At 43.7% G+C, this 16,648-nt stretch overlaps 1 protein-coding gene across 6 annotated transcripts in view; it reads left to right on the top strand.

Annotated features, from left to right (window-relative positions):
• LOC128702237 (uncharacterized) overlaps positions 1-16,648 on the top strand; it is a 497,274-nt gene that overhangs the window by 449,868 nt on the left and 30,758 nt on the right. For all 6 annotated transcript variants that reach the window (XM_070102897.1, XM_070102896.1, XM_070102893.1 and 3 more), the window contains one exon: positions 14,119-14,205. In XM_070102897.1, coding sequence (XP_069958998.1) covers positions 14,119-14,205 — 87 coding nt within the window. The remainder of the gene's footprint in view (positions 1-14,118; positions 14,206-16,648) is intronic.

Here is a 16,648-nt window from a genome sequence, read left to right as displayed (position 1 = left end):
ATGTCTGGTAACCACTGACAGTCTGTCTTGTAGCCACTGACAGTATGTCTTGTAGCCACTGACAGTATGTCTTGTAGCCACTGACAGTATGTCTTGTAGCCACTGACAGTATGTCTTGTAACCACTGACAGTATCTCTTGTAGCCACTGACAGTATGTCTTGTAACCACTGACAGTATGTCTTGCAGCCACTGACAGTATGTCTTGTAGCCACTGACAGTATGTCTTGTAGCCACTGACAGTATGTCTTGTAGCCACTGACAGTATGTCTTGTAACCACTGACAGTATGTCTTGTAGCCACTGACAGTATGTCTTGCAGCCACTGACAGTATGTTGTAGCCACTGACAGTATGTCTTGTAGCCACTGACAGTATGTCTTGTAGCCACTGACAGTATGTCTTGTAGCCACTGACAGTATGACTTGTAGCCACTGACAGTATGTCTTGTAGCCACTGACAGTATGACTTGTAGCCACTGACAGTATGTCTTGTAGCCACTGACAGTATGTCTTGTAACCACTGACAGTATGTCTTGTAACCACTGACAGTATGTCTTGTAACCACTGACAGTATGTCTTGTAGCCACTGACAGTATGACTTGTAGCCACTGACAGTATGTCTTGCAGCCACTGACAGTATGTCTTGTAACCACTGACAGTATGTCTTGTAACCACTGACAGTATGTCTTGTAGCCACTGACAGTATGTCTTGTAACCACTGACAGTATGTCTTGTAACCACTGACAGTATGTCTTGTAACCACTGACAGTATGTCTTGTAACCACTGACAGTATGTCTTGTAGCCACTGACAGTATGTCTTGTAGCCACTGACAGTATGTCTTGTAACCACTGGCAGTATGTCTTGTAGCCACTGACAGTATGTCTTGCAGCCACTGACAGTATGTCTTGTAACCACTGACAGTATGACTTGTAGCCACTGACAGTATGTCTTGTAGCCACTGACAGTATGTCTTGTAGCCACTGACAGTATGTCTTGTAACCACTGACAGTACGTCTTGTAACCACTGACAGTATGTCTTGTAACCACTGACAGTATGTCTTGTAACCACTGACAGTATGTCTTGTAGCCACTGACAGTATGTCTTGTAGCCACTGACAGTATGTCTTGTAGCCACTGACAGTATGTCTTGTAGCCACTGACAGTATGTCTTGCAGCCACTGACAGTATGTCTTGTAGCCACTGACAGTATGTCTTGCAGCCACTGACAGTATGACTTGTAGCCACTGACAGTATGTCTTGTAACCACTGACAGTATGTCTTGCAGCCACTGACAGTATGTCTTGTAACCACTGACAGTATGTCTTGCAGCCACTGACAGTATGTCTTGTAACCACTGACAGTATGTCTTGCAGCCACTGACAGTATGTCTTGCAGCCACTGAGAGTATGTCTTGCAGCCACTGACAGTATGTCTTGTAGCCACTGACAGTATGTCTTGCAGCCACTGACAGTATGTCTTGTAACCACTGACAGTATGTCTTGTAACCACTGACAGTATGTCTTGCAGCCACTGACAGTATGTCTTGTAACCACTGACAGTATGTCTTGTAACCACTGACAGTATGTCTTGCAGCCACTGACAGTATGTCTTGCAGCCACTGACAGTATGACTTGTAACCACTGACAGTATGTCTTGTAGCCACTGACAGTATGTCTTGCAGCCACTGACAGTATGACTTGTAACCACTGACAGTATGTCTTGCAACCACTGACAGTATTTCTTTGTAGCCACTGACAGTATGTCTTGCAGCCACTGACAGTATGACTTGTAACCACTGACAGTATGTCTTGCAACCACTGACAGTATGTCTTTTAGCCACTGACAGTATGTCTTTCAGCCACTGACAGTATTTCTTTGTAGCCACTGACAGTATGTCTTGTAGCCACTGACAGTATGTCTTGTAACCACTGACAGTATGTCTTGTAACCACTGACAGTATGTCTTGCAGCCACTGACAGTATGTCTTGTAGCCACTGACAGTATGTCTTGCAGCCACTGACAGTATGTCTTGTAACCACTGACAGTATGTCTTGCAGCCACTGACAGTATGTCTTGTAGCCACTGACAGTATGTCTTGCAACCACTGACAGTATGTCTTGTAACCACTGACAGTATGTCTTGTAACCACTGACAGTATGTCTTTTAACCACTGACAGTATGTCTTGCAGCCACTGACAGTATGTCTTGTAACCACTGACAGTATGTCTTGTAACCACTGACAGTATGTCTTGTAACCACTGACAGTATGTCTTGCAGCCACTGACAGTATGTCTTGCAGCCACTGACAGTATTTCTTTGTAGCCACTGACAGTATGTCTTGTAGCCACTGACAGTATGTCTTGTAACCACTGACAGTATGTCTTGCAGCCACTGACAGTATGTCTTGCAACCACTGACAGTATGTCTTATAGCCACTGACAGTATTTCTTTGTAGCCACTGACAGTATGTCTTGTAGCCACTGACAGTATGTCTTTCAGCACTGACAGTATTTCTTTGTAGCCACTGTCAGTATGTCTTGTAGCAACTGACAGTATGTCTTTCAGCCACTGACAGTATTTCTTTGTAGCCACTGACAGTATGTCTTGTAGCCACTGACAGTATGTCTTTCAGCCACTGACAGTATTTCTTTGTAGCCACTGACAGTATGTCTTGTAGCCACTGACAGTATGTCTTGTAACCACTGACAGTATGTCTTGTAACCACTGACAGTATGTCTTGTAGCCACTGACAGTATGTCTTGTAGCCACTGACAGTATGTCTTTCAGCCACTGACAGTATTTCTTTGTAGCCACTGACAGTATGTCTTGTAGCCACTGACAGTATGTTTTGCAGCCACTGACAGTATTTATTTGTAGCCACTGACAGTATGTCTTGCAGCCACTGACAGTATGTCTTGTAGCCACTGGCAGTATGTCTTGCAGCCACTGCACTGACAGTATGTCTTGCAGCCACTGACAGTATTTATTTGTAGCCACTGACAGTATGTCTTGCAGCCACTGGCAGTATGTCTTGCAGCCACTGCACTGACAGTATGTCTTGCAGCCACTGACAGTATTTATTTGTAGCCACTGACAGTATGTCTTGTAGCCACTGACAGTATGTCTTGCAGCCACTGCACTGACAGTATGTCTTGCAGCCACTGACAGTATTTATTTGTAGCCACTGACAGTATGTCTTGCAGCCACTGACAGTATGTCTTTCAGCCACTGACAGTATGTCTTGCAGCCACTGACAGTATGTCTTGCAGCCACTGCACTGACAGTATGTCTTGCAGCCACTGACAGTATGTCTTGTAGCCACTGGCAGTATGTCTTGCATCCACTGATAGTATGTCTTGTAGCCACTGACAGTATGTCTTGCAGCCACTGACAGTATGTCTTGTAGCCACTGACAGTATGTCTTGTAGCCACTGACAGTATGTCTTGTAGCCACTGACAGTACGTCTTGCAGCCACTGACAGTATGTCTTGTAGCCACTGACACTATGTCTTGTAGCCACTGACAGTATGTCTTGTAGCCACTGACAGTATGATTTGCAGCCACTAACAGTATGTCTCGACAAACTGTTGCTTGAGCTGATAGCCTGGGTTCAGCATTACCAGATTTACCAGTAACTCTTCCAGTATCTTCGGCGCCAGGACCACAGATACCTGATTTACCAGTAATTCGGTATTTTCGGAGCCATGACCCCCGGTAAATTCTGACACACGTAACCATTCCAGTATCCTGAAGTTGCTGGAACACATGTTCGTGAAATGATGAGTTGATTTTAACTTCTGAGTGTGTTAGTCTTAACATTACCCACATGTGTGTCTCTGTCTTCCGAGAGTGTTAGTTCCAGCATTACCCACATGTCTGTCTCTGTCTTCCGAGAGTGTTAGTTCCAGCATTACCCACATGTCTGTCTCTGTCTTCCGAGAGTGTTAGTTCCAGCATTACCCACATGTCTGCCACTGTCTTCTGAGTGTGTTAGTTCCAGCATTACCCACATGTCTGCCACTGTCTTCCGAGAGTGTTAGTTCCATCATTACCCACATGTCTGCCACTGTCTTCCGAGAGTGTTAGTTCCAGCATTACCCACATGTCTGTGTCTGTCTTCCGAGAGTGTTAGTTCCAGCATTACCCACATGTCTGCCACTGTCTTCCGAGAATGTTAGTTCCATCATTACCCACATGTCTGCCACTGTCTTCCGAGAGTGTTAGTTCCAGCATTACCCACATGTCTGCCACTGTCTTCCGAGAGTGTTAGTTCCAGCATTACCCACATGTCTGCCACTGTCTTCTGAGAGTGTTAGTTCCAGCATTACCCACATGTCTGCCACTGTCTTCCGAGAGTGTTAGTTCCAGCATTACCCACATGTCTGCCACTGTCTTCTGAGAGTGTTAGTTCCAGCATTACCCACATGTCTGCCACTGTCTTCCGAGAGTGTTAGTTCCAGCATTACCCACATGTCTGCCACTGTCTTCTGAGAGTGTTAGTTCCAGCATTACCCACATGTCTGCCACTGTCTTCTGAGAGTGTTAGTTCCAGCATTACCCACATGTCTGCCACTGTCTTCCGAGAGTGTTTGTTCCATCATTACCCACATGTCTGCCACTGTCTTCTGAGAGTGTTAGTTCCAGCATTACCCACATGTCTGCCACTTTCTTCCGAGAGTGTTAGTTCCATCATTACCCACATGTCTGCCACTGTCTTCTGAGAGCGTTAGTTCCAGCATTACCCACATGTCTGCCACTGTCTTCCGAGAGTGTTAGTTCCATCATTACCCACATGTCTGCCACTGTCTTCTGAGAGTGTTAGTTCCAGCATTACCCACATGTCTGCCGCTGTCTTCTGAGAGTGTTAGTTCCATCATTACCCACATGTCTGCCACTGTCTTCCGAGAGTGTTAGTTCCAGCATTACCCACATGTCTGCCACTGTCTTCCGAGAGTGTTAGTTCCATCATTACCCACATGTCTGCCTCTGTCTTCCGAGAGTGTTAGTTCCATCATTACCCACATGTCTGCCACTGTCTTCCGAGAGTGTTAGTTCCATCATTACCCACATGTCTGCCTCTGTCTTCCGAGAGTGTTAGTTCCATCATTACCCACATGTCTGCCACTGTCTTCCGAGAGTGTTAGTTCCATCATTACCCACATGTCTGCCACTGTCTTCCGAGAGTGTTAGTTCTATCATTACCCACATGTCTGCCTCTGTCTTCCGAGAGTGTTAGTTCCAGCATTACCCACATGTCTGCCACTGTCTTCCGAGAGTGTTAGTTCCATCATTACCCACATGTCTGCCACTGTCTTCCGAGAGTGTTAGTTCCATCATTACCCACATGTCTGCCACTGTCTTCCGAGAGTGTTAGTTCCAGCATTACCCACATGTCTGCCACTGTCTTCCGAGAGTGTTAGTTCCAGCATTACCCACATGTCTGCCACTGTCTTCCGAGAGTGTTAGTTCCATCATTACCCACATGTCTGCCTCTGTCTTCCGAAAGTGTTAATTCCATCATTACCCACATGTCTGCCACTGTCTTCCGAGAGTGTTAGTTCCAGCATTACCCACATGTCTGCCACTGTCTTCCGAGAGTGTTAGTTCCATCATTACCCACATGTCTGCCACTGTCTTCCGAGAGTGTTAGTTCCAGCATTACCCACATGTCTGCCACTGTCTTCCGAGAGTGTTAGTTCCAGCATTACCCACATGTCTGCCACTGTCTTCCGAGAGTGTTAGTTCCAGCATTACCCACATGTCTGCCTCTGTCTTCCGAGAGTGTTAGTTCCATCATTACCCACATGTCTGCCTCTGTCTTCCGAGAGTGTTAGTTCCAGCATTACCCACATGTCTGCCTCTGTCTTCCGAGAGTGTTAGTTCCATCATTACCCACATGTCTGCCACTGTCTTCCGAGAGTGTTAGTTCCAGCATTACCCACATGTCTGCCACTGTCTTCCGAGAGTGTTAGTTCCAGCATTACCCACATGTCTGCCACTGTCTTCTGAGAGTGTTAGTTCCAGCATTACCCACATGTCTGCCACTGTCTTCCGAGAGTGTTAGTTCCATCATTACCCACATGTCTGCCACTGTCTTCTGAGAGTGTTAGTTCCAGCATTACCCACATGTCTGCCACTGTCTTCCGAGAGTGTTAGTTCCAGCATTACCCACATGTCTGCCACTGTCTTCCGAGAGTGTTAGTTCCATCATTACCCACATGTCTGCCACTGTCTTCCGAGAGTGTTAGTTCCAGCATTACCCACATGTCTGCCTCTGTATTCTGAGAGTGTTAGTTCCATCATTACCCACATGTCTGCCACTGTCTTCCGAGAGTGTTAGTTCCATCATTACCCACATGTCTGCCACTGTCTTCTGAGAGTGTTAGTTCCAGCATTACCCACATGTCTGCCACTGTCTTCCGAGAGTGTTAGTTCCATCATTACCCACATGTCTGCCACTGTCTTCTGAGAGTGTTAGTTCCAGCATTACCCACATGTCTGCCACTGTCTTCCGAGAGTGTTAGTTCCATCATTACCCACATGTCTGCCACTGTCTTCCGAGAGTGTTAGTTCCAGCATTACCCACATGTCTGCCACTGTCTTCCGAGAGTGTTAGTTCCATCATTACCCACATGTCTGCCACTGTCTTCTGAGAGTGTTAGTTCCAGCATTACCCACATGTCTGCCACTGTCTTCCGAGAGTGTTAGTTCCATCATTACCCACATGTCTGCCACTGTCTTCCGAGAGTGTTAGTTCCAGCATTACCCACATGTCTGCCACTGTCTTCCGAGAGTGTTAGTTCCATCATTACCCACATGTCTGCCACTGTCTACCGAGAGTGTTAGTTCCAGCATTACCCACATGTCTGCCTCTGTCTTCCGAGAGTGTTAGTTCCATCATTACCCACATGTCTGCCACTGTCTTCCGAGAGTGTTAGTTCCAGCATTACCCACATGTCTGCCTCTGTCTTCCGAGAGTGTTAGTTCCATCATTACCCACATGTCTGCCACTGTCTACCGAGAGTGTTAGTTCCAGCATTACCCACATGTCTGCCTCTGTCTTCCGAGAGTGTTAGTTCCAGCATTACCCACATGTCTGCCTCTGTCTTCCGAGAGTGTTAGTTCCAGCATTACCCACATGTCTGCCACTGTCTTCCGAGAGTGTTAGTTCCATCATTACCCACATGTCTGCCACTGTCTTCCGAGAGTGTTAGTTCCAGCATTACCCACATGTCTGCCACTGTCTTCCGAGAGTGTTAGTTCCAGCATTACCCACATGTCTGCCACTGTCTTCCGAGAGTGTTAGTTCCAGCATTACCCACATGTCTGCCACTGTCTTCCGAGAGTGTTAGTTCCAGCATTACCCACATGTCTGCCACTGTCTTCCGAGAGTGTTAGTTCCAGCATTACCATATTTACTACCAGTCAATTTTAATTTTGTAAATTAAACATTATTTTATACTTCCCATAACATTTTGTAGCCAAATTTTCAAGTTTTTATATTCAACCCCAACCTTTATATTATCCCTTGTACCTGGGTACCTGTGTACCTGTGTATCTGTGTACCTGTGTACCTGTGTACCTGTGTACCTGTGTACCTGTGTACCTGTGTACCTGTGTACCTGTGTACCTGTGTACCTGTGTACCTGTGTACCTGTCTACCCTCTTACTATCATATTATAACCAAGACATTACCATTGTTATTTTTTTACTATTATTCTTTTGGTACTTTAATTGTGAATTTTATTTTGTCAATCTAAATCTAGTTATAATCTTGATCTTGTCAACAACCTATACCAGACTAGTGCAATTGCAAGTACCATTTCAAATTGTATTTTTATATTATAAGTTTATATTATAATTCCTACCATCTGCCCATTTAACTTTGCTTACCATTACTTAATTTTAGTCCCTTATATATTTTCTCCTTTATTTTAGCTTTATATAACTATCCTAGTTTATATATTCACAATTGTTAAAATAATCAAGGTGCTATTCTTAGGTACTAAAGTAGAATAAGTTCACAATTTTGCCATTATATTCCAAAGCTCATTTATTAGATTACCACTTTATTGTTCACCACAACCTATATTAGTCCCTTTTATATTATAATTTTATACTATAATTCTAACTTTAAAAAAATTACCTTTATAGTACTACCTACTACCATATTCCCAAGCTCCACTATTTGATCATCACTTTATTTGTATTAGTCCCTTAGCTCATTATTTTACATTTGTTAAATAATCCAGGTGCTATTTTTTAGCTTAAGACTATTTACTTTGTTTTTTATACTTAATTCAAACTATAGATTCACTACAAATCTTATGATTACAAGCATTGATCCTGATACCAACCTCTTATCTAATGACTTAAATGAATCAAACAGTTACTGTAATTACTACACTGCAGAACAATCAAAGGCACTTCTCAGTGCCAACAACAACATAACTATCTTTAACTACAATATCAGATCTTTAAGCAAGCATTACGATGACCTCATAGCATTACTAAATTCCTTACATGCCAATATGTCCATCATTACACTAACTGAAACCTGGCAAAAGCCTGATAGTACAGATGTCTATGCCATTCCTGGTTACACAGCCATACACAACTGTAGGCCAGACCAACAAGGGGGTGGCACAGTCATATACTACTCAGACCAACTACAATGTATCACTAATACTTGCACAAGGGATGAACATGGGGAATATATAATAGCTAAATTCAAATCCAAGTACCTACAAAAACCTCTCACATTGATAAACATCTACAGAGTTCCACAGTCAAACATTAGCCAATTTAGTCAAAACCTAGGAAGTATGATAACTGATGCACGCATGAACAAAGATCACTTACTACTCTCAGGTGACTTCAATATAAATCTCCTGCAAGACCAGGACCCACACGTTACTGAATTCACAAACACAATGAGTAACTGTATGTTACTACCAACAGTAACAAAACCTACAAGAGTTACAGAGACTAGTGTTTCTCTACTTGACCACATCTGGACCAACACCATATCCCCTTTAAAATCAGGCATAATTACAGATAATACCACAGACCACTACCCTACTTTCCTCATAACAACTCTTGGTAAACTACCCCAAGACACTACTAAAGTCACCTTCAGACTTCACAATGAGGCAGCCATTAATAACTTCACAACAGCAATAGCAAACATTGATTGGCACACCGAGCTAGAAACCTATACAGATATTGACGAATGTATTAATAATTTTCTAAAAAAAAAAACCAATACCTCTATAACAAGCACTGCCCTAAAAAAACTAAACAGATGACAGCAAAGAGACTGAACAGTCCCTGGCTAACACCCAGCATTCTCAAATCCATAAATACAAAACACCAATATGAAAAACAGTACAGAATGGGTCACATAACCAGAGACCAAACAAAACGTTACTCGTCAATCCTAACCAGCCTAATAAGAAGGGCAAAAAAATTGTATTATGAGAACAGATTATCCAACTTACGAGGTGATATAAAAAAGACCTGGAAAACCCTATCAGAAATTCTGGGAACAAAAAAGATATCACGAAATAGCGAAATAAAATTAGCAAAATCAGATAAACCCCAACTCCCACCAACAGAAACAGCAAACAGACTCAATGATTTCTTCTCCACTATAGGACAAAACCTTGCCAATAAAATCCCAAGCTCAGATACCCCACCATATGACTACCTCACCGGCAACTACCCGAACACTCTGTTCCTAGCTCCGACTAACCCATACGAAGTCTCCCTTATTATCAACGCACTAAAAAACAAGGTAGGAGATTTAAATACCTTACCACCCTTTATATACAAAAAAGTGTCACAAGTGCTATCACCAATCATTGCAACACTCTTTAACAAATCCATTGAATCCTCCACCTTCCCTACAGTTCTCAAAATAGCAAGGGTCACCCCGATCCACAAAGGAGGAGACCAAACAGAGTTGAATAACTATAGGCCAATATCCAACTTACACCCTCTCTCAAAAATCTTTGAAAAATTAATTCATAAACGAATCTACTCCTACCTTATCTCCCAAAACATACTCAACCCCTGCCAATTTGGATTCAGGCCTAATAAAAATACTAATGATGCTATTATACACATGCTAGAACATATATACACTGCAATAGAGAAAAAAGAAATCCCACTGGGGATCTTCATTGACTTACGTAAAGCTTTTGATACAGTTGACCATGACTTGCTCCACGTAAAATTGTCACACTATGGTATAAGAGGGCACTCCCTCAACTACCTCAAGCCATACCTCAGCAACAGAAGCCAATATGTGTACGCAAATGGGGCAAACTCTTCTGCACAACCAATTACAGTTGGTGTCCCACAGGGAAGTGTCCTTGGCCCTCTTCTCTTTCTCCTATACATAAATGACCTTCCAAATGCTTCGCAATTACTCAAACCCACACTATTTGCAGATGACACTACATACGTCTTCTCTCACCTGAGCCCAGTCACGCTAGCCAATACTGTAAATACCGAATTACAGAAAATATCTACCTGGATGAGGACTAACAAACTTACACTAAACATTGACAAAACCTACTTCATTCAGTTTGGTAACAGAGCTACAGATGTCCCTCTCAACATAATGATAAACGGATCACGTATCACAAAATTAACAGAGGGAAAATTCTTAGGAATCCACCTTGATAATAGACTCAAATTTCATACACATATACAACAAATTTCTAAGAAAATTTCCAAGACTGTAGGCATACTATCGAAGATACGGTACTATGTTCCACAGTCAGCCCTCCTGGCCCTATATCACTCTCTTATTTACCCCTATCTCACCTATGGAATTTGTGCATGGGGCTCAACAACAATTAACCATCTCAGACACTAATTACTCAACAAAAGGCTGCAGTTAGAATGATAACAAATTCTCACTACAGGCAGCACACTCCACCATTATTCAATACACTAAACCTACTCACCATACAAAACATCCATACTTATTACTGCACCTATTACATACATAGAACACTTAACTCTGATATTAACCCTCCCCTCAAACGTCTCCTTGCCAACCTCAACAGAACACATGACCATAACACAAGGCACAGATCACTCTTTGATGTTCCTCGTGTCCATCTCACACTATGCAAAAACTCAATGCACATAAAAGGCCCTAAAATCTGGAATTCATTACCTGTAAATATAAAAGAAACACAACCTGTTTATAAATTCAAGTCTCTTCTCAAAGATCACTTACTCACCCAAAACCAAATAAATACTGAATAACTGAACCTTATAAATTGTATATCTTAAATGTTTCTCACAATTATATCACATAAATGTTAAACCTAAAACCGAATCTAACTTTATTATTTTTTTAAATACACTACCTAACAGAATCACTACCTAACTGAATGCAACCATATGACCTGTCTTTGTAATACTCACTTGTGCTTTATAGTAATCTGTTTACATTAATGTTTTATCACTGATTTCATCATTGCTTAGTTAATCTTAAGTTAATTTTAAGCCAGCCCGTAATGCTATGCATAGTATAAGTGGCTTTGGCATACTGCTCTTACCTGTATTTTTTTTTTTTTTGTACCTCTGTAAGTGTGCTCAAATTGAAAATAAATAAATAAATAAAAATAAATGTCTGCCACTGTCTTCCGAGAGTGTTAGTTCCAGCATTACCCACATGTCTGTGTCTGTCTTCCGAGAGTGTTAGTTCCAGCATTACCCACATGTCTGCCACTGTCTTATGAGAGTGTTAGTTCCATCATTACCCACATGTCTGTGTCTGTCTTCCGAGAGTGTTAGTTCCAGCATTACCCACATGTCTGCCACTGTCTTCCGAGAGTGTTAGTTCCATCATTACCCACATGTCTGCCACTGTCTTCCGAGAGTGTTAGTTCCAGCATTACCCACATGTCTGCCACTGTCTTCCGAGAGTGTTAGTTCCATCATTACCCACATGTCTGCCACTGTCTTCCGAGAGTGTTAGTTCCATCATTACCCACATGTCTGCCACTGTCTTCCGAGAGTGTTAGTTCCAGCATTACCCACATGTCTGCCACTGTCTTCCGAGAGTGTTAGTTCCAGCATTTCCCACATGTCTGCCACTGTCTTCTGAGAGTGTTAGTTCCATCATTACCCACATGTCTGCCACTGTCTTCCGAGAGTGTTAGTTCCATCATTACCCACATATCTGCCACTGTCTTCCGAGAGTGTTAGTTCCAGCATTACCCACATGTCTGCCACTGTCTTCTGAGAGTGTTAGTTCCATCATTACCCACATGTCTGCCACTGTCTTCCGAGAGTGTTAGTTCCATCATTACCCACATGTCTGCCACTGTCTTCTGAGAGTGTTAGTTCCATCATTACCCACATGTCTGCCACTGTCTTCTGAGAGTGTTAGTTCCATCATTACCCACATGTCTGCCTCTGTCTTCCGAGAGTGTTAGTCCCAGCATTACCCACATGTCTGCCTCTGTCTTCCGAGAGTGTTAGTTCCAGCATTACCCACATGTCTGTCTCTGTCTTCTGAGAGTGTTAGTTCCAGCATTACCCACATGTCTGCCACTGTCTTCCGAGAGTGTTTGTTCCATCATTACCCTCATGTCTGTCTCTGTCTTCCGAGAGTGTTAGTTCCAGCATTACCCACATGTCTGCCACTGTCTTCTGAGAGTGTTAGTTCCATCATTACCCACATGTCTGTCTCTGTCTTCCGAGAGTGTTAGTTCCAGCATTACCCACATGTCTGTCTCTGTCTTCCGAGAGTGTTAGTTCCAGCATTACCCACATGTCTGCCACTGTCTTCCGAGAGTGTTAGTTCCAGCATTACCCACATGTCTGCCTCTGTCTTCTGAGTGTATTAGTTCCATCATTACCCACATGTCTGCCACTGTCTTCCGAGAGTGTTTGTTCCATCATTACCCTCATGTCTGCCACTGTCTTCCGAGAGTGTTAGTTCCATCATTACCCACATGTCTGCCTCTGTCTTCCGAGAGTGTTAGTTCCAGCATTACCCACATGTCTGCCACTGTCTTCCGAGAGTGTTAGTTCCAGCATTACCCACATGTCTGCCTCTGTCTTCCGAGAGTGTTAGTCCTAGCATTACCCACATGTCTGCCACTGTCTTCCGAGAGTGTTAGTTCCAGCATTACCCACATGTCTGCCTCTGTCTTCCGAGAGTGTTAGTCCTAGCATTACCCACATGTCTGCCACTGTCTTCCGAGAGTGTTAGTTCCATCATTACCCACATGTCTGCCACTGTCTTCCGAGAGTGTTAGTTCCATCATTACCCACATGTCTGCCACTGTCTTCCGAGTGTGTTAGTTCCAGCATTACCCACATGTCTGCCACTGTCTTCTGAGTGTGTTAGTTCCAGCATTACCCACATGTCTGCCACTGTCTTCCGAGAGTGTTAGTCCCAGCATTACCCACATGTCTGCCTCTGTCTTCTGAGTGTGTTAGTTCCAGCATTACCCACATGTCTGCCACTGTCTTCCGAGAGTGTTAGTTCCATCATTATCCACATGTCTGCCACTGTCTTCCGAGAGTGTTAGTTCCAGCATTACCCACATGTCTGCCACTGTCTTCCGAGAGTGTTAGTTCCATCATTACCCACATGTCTGCCACTGTCTTCCGAGAGTGTTAGTTCCAGCATTACCCACATGTCTGCCTCTGTCTTCCGAGAGTGTTAGTTCCAGCATTACCCACATGTCTGCCACTGTCTTCTGAGAGTGTTAGTTCCATCATTACCCACATGTCTGCCACTGTCTTCTGAGAGTGTTAGTTCCAGCCTTATCCAAATGTCTGCCTCTGGCTTCTAAATGTTATTTTTAACATTACCACATTACTCTATGCGATCTATCTTTTGAAATGTTATATTAACTAGGAATATAATTCATGCAAATAGTTCCAGGAGTCACTGAACTCTTCAAGGCCCGGTCTCAGTCACGGAGGCTGTTACTGTTATTGTAACTATGGAAACACAGTACCAAGGTAGGCACATTGTACTACTGAGGTCTGAGTGTGAGTTCCAGATCCCTGGCTTGCCGGGGTCGCACTACCCTGTTTACATTCAGAGAAGTGAACTTGTGTTTACCTCGCCAACAGGCTCAGGAGGAGGCGCTGCTTTCGGATATCGCCCTGGCTATCAACTCTCGAGTCGACAACCGCATCGCTATCGCCCGCAGACATGCGGTGAGTGCAGACGCATGGTGCCTACAGCTTCCAGGACTCTTTTTCTACCGCAAAATACTTCCTGGTTCATGCTGGCCACCCCACAATGCCCTTTGCTAGAATCTATGCTATCTACCCGATAATACCTTCGTGTAGATACAATCTACCCCAAAGTATCTTCTGGTAGACACTATTTACTTGTAAACACTATCAACCACATAACACCATCTGGTAGACACTATCAACCACACAACACCATCCGATAGACACTGTCAACTACACAACATTGTCTGATAGACACTATCCATACAATACCGTCTTTTAGACACTGTCATCCACACAACGCTCTCTGGTAGACACTATCAAACACTATCAACCCCAACACCGTCTGCTAGACACCATCTACTATACATCATCGTATGATAGACACTACCAGCCACACAACACAGTTTGGTAGACACACAACACAATCTGACAGGCACTGTTAACTACACAATGCCATCTGATAGGCACTATAAACCGCACATTGCCATCTGATAGGCACTATTAATCACACAACACCCTCTGATAGACACTATCAACGATACAACACCGTCTGATAGACACTATAACCACACATCACCGTGTGGTAGACAGTGTCAACCACACAACACCGTCTAGTAGACACACAACATAGTGTGATAGACACTGTCAACCACACATCACAGTCTGGCAGACACACAACATAGTCTGATAGACACTGTCAACCACACATCACCACCTGGTAGACACTATCAACCACACAACACCGTCTGATAAGCACTGTTAACCACACAACACCTTGTACAGCATTTCTTCCTCACAAGACCTTTCGGTAGACACTACTTGCTTTCATCTTAGATTCTACCCTTGTACACATGTATATACATCAATGTTAGTAACATTATTTACGATATCTGGTTTGAGTTACAGTGTATAAATACTGATGGGTGCAAACGCTCTGGTGAACACACACACACACTGTGACACGACCCCTGCAACTACAACTAGGTGAGTACACACACGCGCACAAAAAGTTCTGTCAGGTCACAAAAACGCCCAGGAAATGTTGATGAGAGAAAGTGGCATACAGGGATAAGGGTAAGTGAGGGGATGGTAGCTGGGGACGGTGATAAGTTCCCTGTAGAGACACTATCAAGCCACCGAGAGATCCAGGAAATGCTAAGGAAAGCAATAATGATGATGCTTAAATCGAGCTCAGAGATGCAGAGGGAAAGGCAATAGGAAGAGGAGAAGGAGGGGTCAGTTTTTATCCATTGGTTTCAGGAGACCGAAAGGAGGACACAAAGATGACAGGGAGAGGAAAAAGAGTTTGAAAACATCATCAAACAGGAGAGGAGGACATCACTAAACTGATAAATTTTCAGAGAATCGAGGAATACTCGAGGGGAAAAATCGACCAGTCAAATTGATTTTCAGGACAAAAACGGTGTGTAGCAAGATCCTGCAGCAGAAACCACAGCTAAAGAAAACAGAATACAAGCAGATGTACTCGACTGCAATAGAACATGTACAGAATGACAGAAACTGAGAAGATACAAAGACGCAAGGAGCAAGAAAGAGAGGCAAGGCTAGAGACAGGCAAGGGCACCCAGAGTCAGGAGGACCAGCGAACACAATCACCTACAGAAACCAAACAAATTAACCCCAAAACAAACCACACTCTACACCCACGGAACCTCCCCCAGCACAAATCCCACTTACACAGCAGCCTCTCACAGTGTCATGCCAACCACCACAAACACCCCAGAATGCAATTTTGGAAAAGGAGCTGAAGGTATGGTACACCAATGCAGATGAAATAATGTGTAAGTGCGAGGAGTGGCTTGAAAGAATCATGGAGACATTCCCAGGCATCATAGCACTCATAGAAACCAAGCTCACTGGAATGATAACAGATGCAATTTTTCCAACCAGATATCAGTTCATGAGGAAAGAGAGAGGGAACAAATGGGGAGGAGGAGTTACACTGCTCATCAAAAGCCAGTGGAATCTTGAGGAGTTGGAAGGTGACAGAAAGGAAGCAACACTTCAGACTGGGGATCCCAAGATGGCGATTTCAGTGATATACAACCCACCAAAGAATAGCAAGAAGCCAAGAAACGAGTATGATGAGAACAACAGGGCAATGGTTGGTATACTAGCCGAGGATGCCAGAAGGGCTCACTTGGGCAGGGCGAAGTTACTAGTTGTGGGTGTCTTCAGTCATAAGGAGATTGGGAAAACCTAGAGCCACAATGGGGACCAGAGACGTGGAGCACTGAGATGATGGATGTAGTACTGGAAAATCTCATGCATCAACATGTTAGGGGCACTACCAGAGAGAGAGATGAGGATGAACCAGCAAGACTGGGCCTCTTATTTACCTTGAGTAGTTCAGACACTGGGGACATCATATATTAAAGATGCCTCGGGGCTAGTGATC

The sequence above is a fragment of the Cherax quadricarinatus genome, chromosome 83 (assembly GCF_038502225.1).
Source record: "Cherax quadricarinatus isolate ZL_2023a chromosome 83, ASM3850222v1, whole genome shotgun sequence".
In the NCBI taxonomy this organism is placed as follows: domain Eukaryota; kingdom Metazoa; phylum Arthropoda; class Malacostraca; order Decapoda; family Parastacidae; genus Cherax; species Cherax quadricarinatus.
Note: the sequence above shows the minus strand (reverse complement) of the source record. Positions and strands in the feature narration are given on the sequence as shown.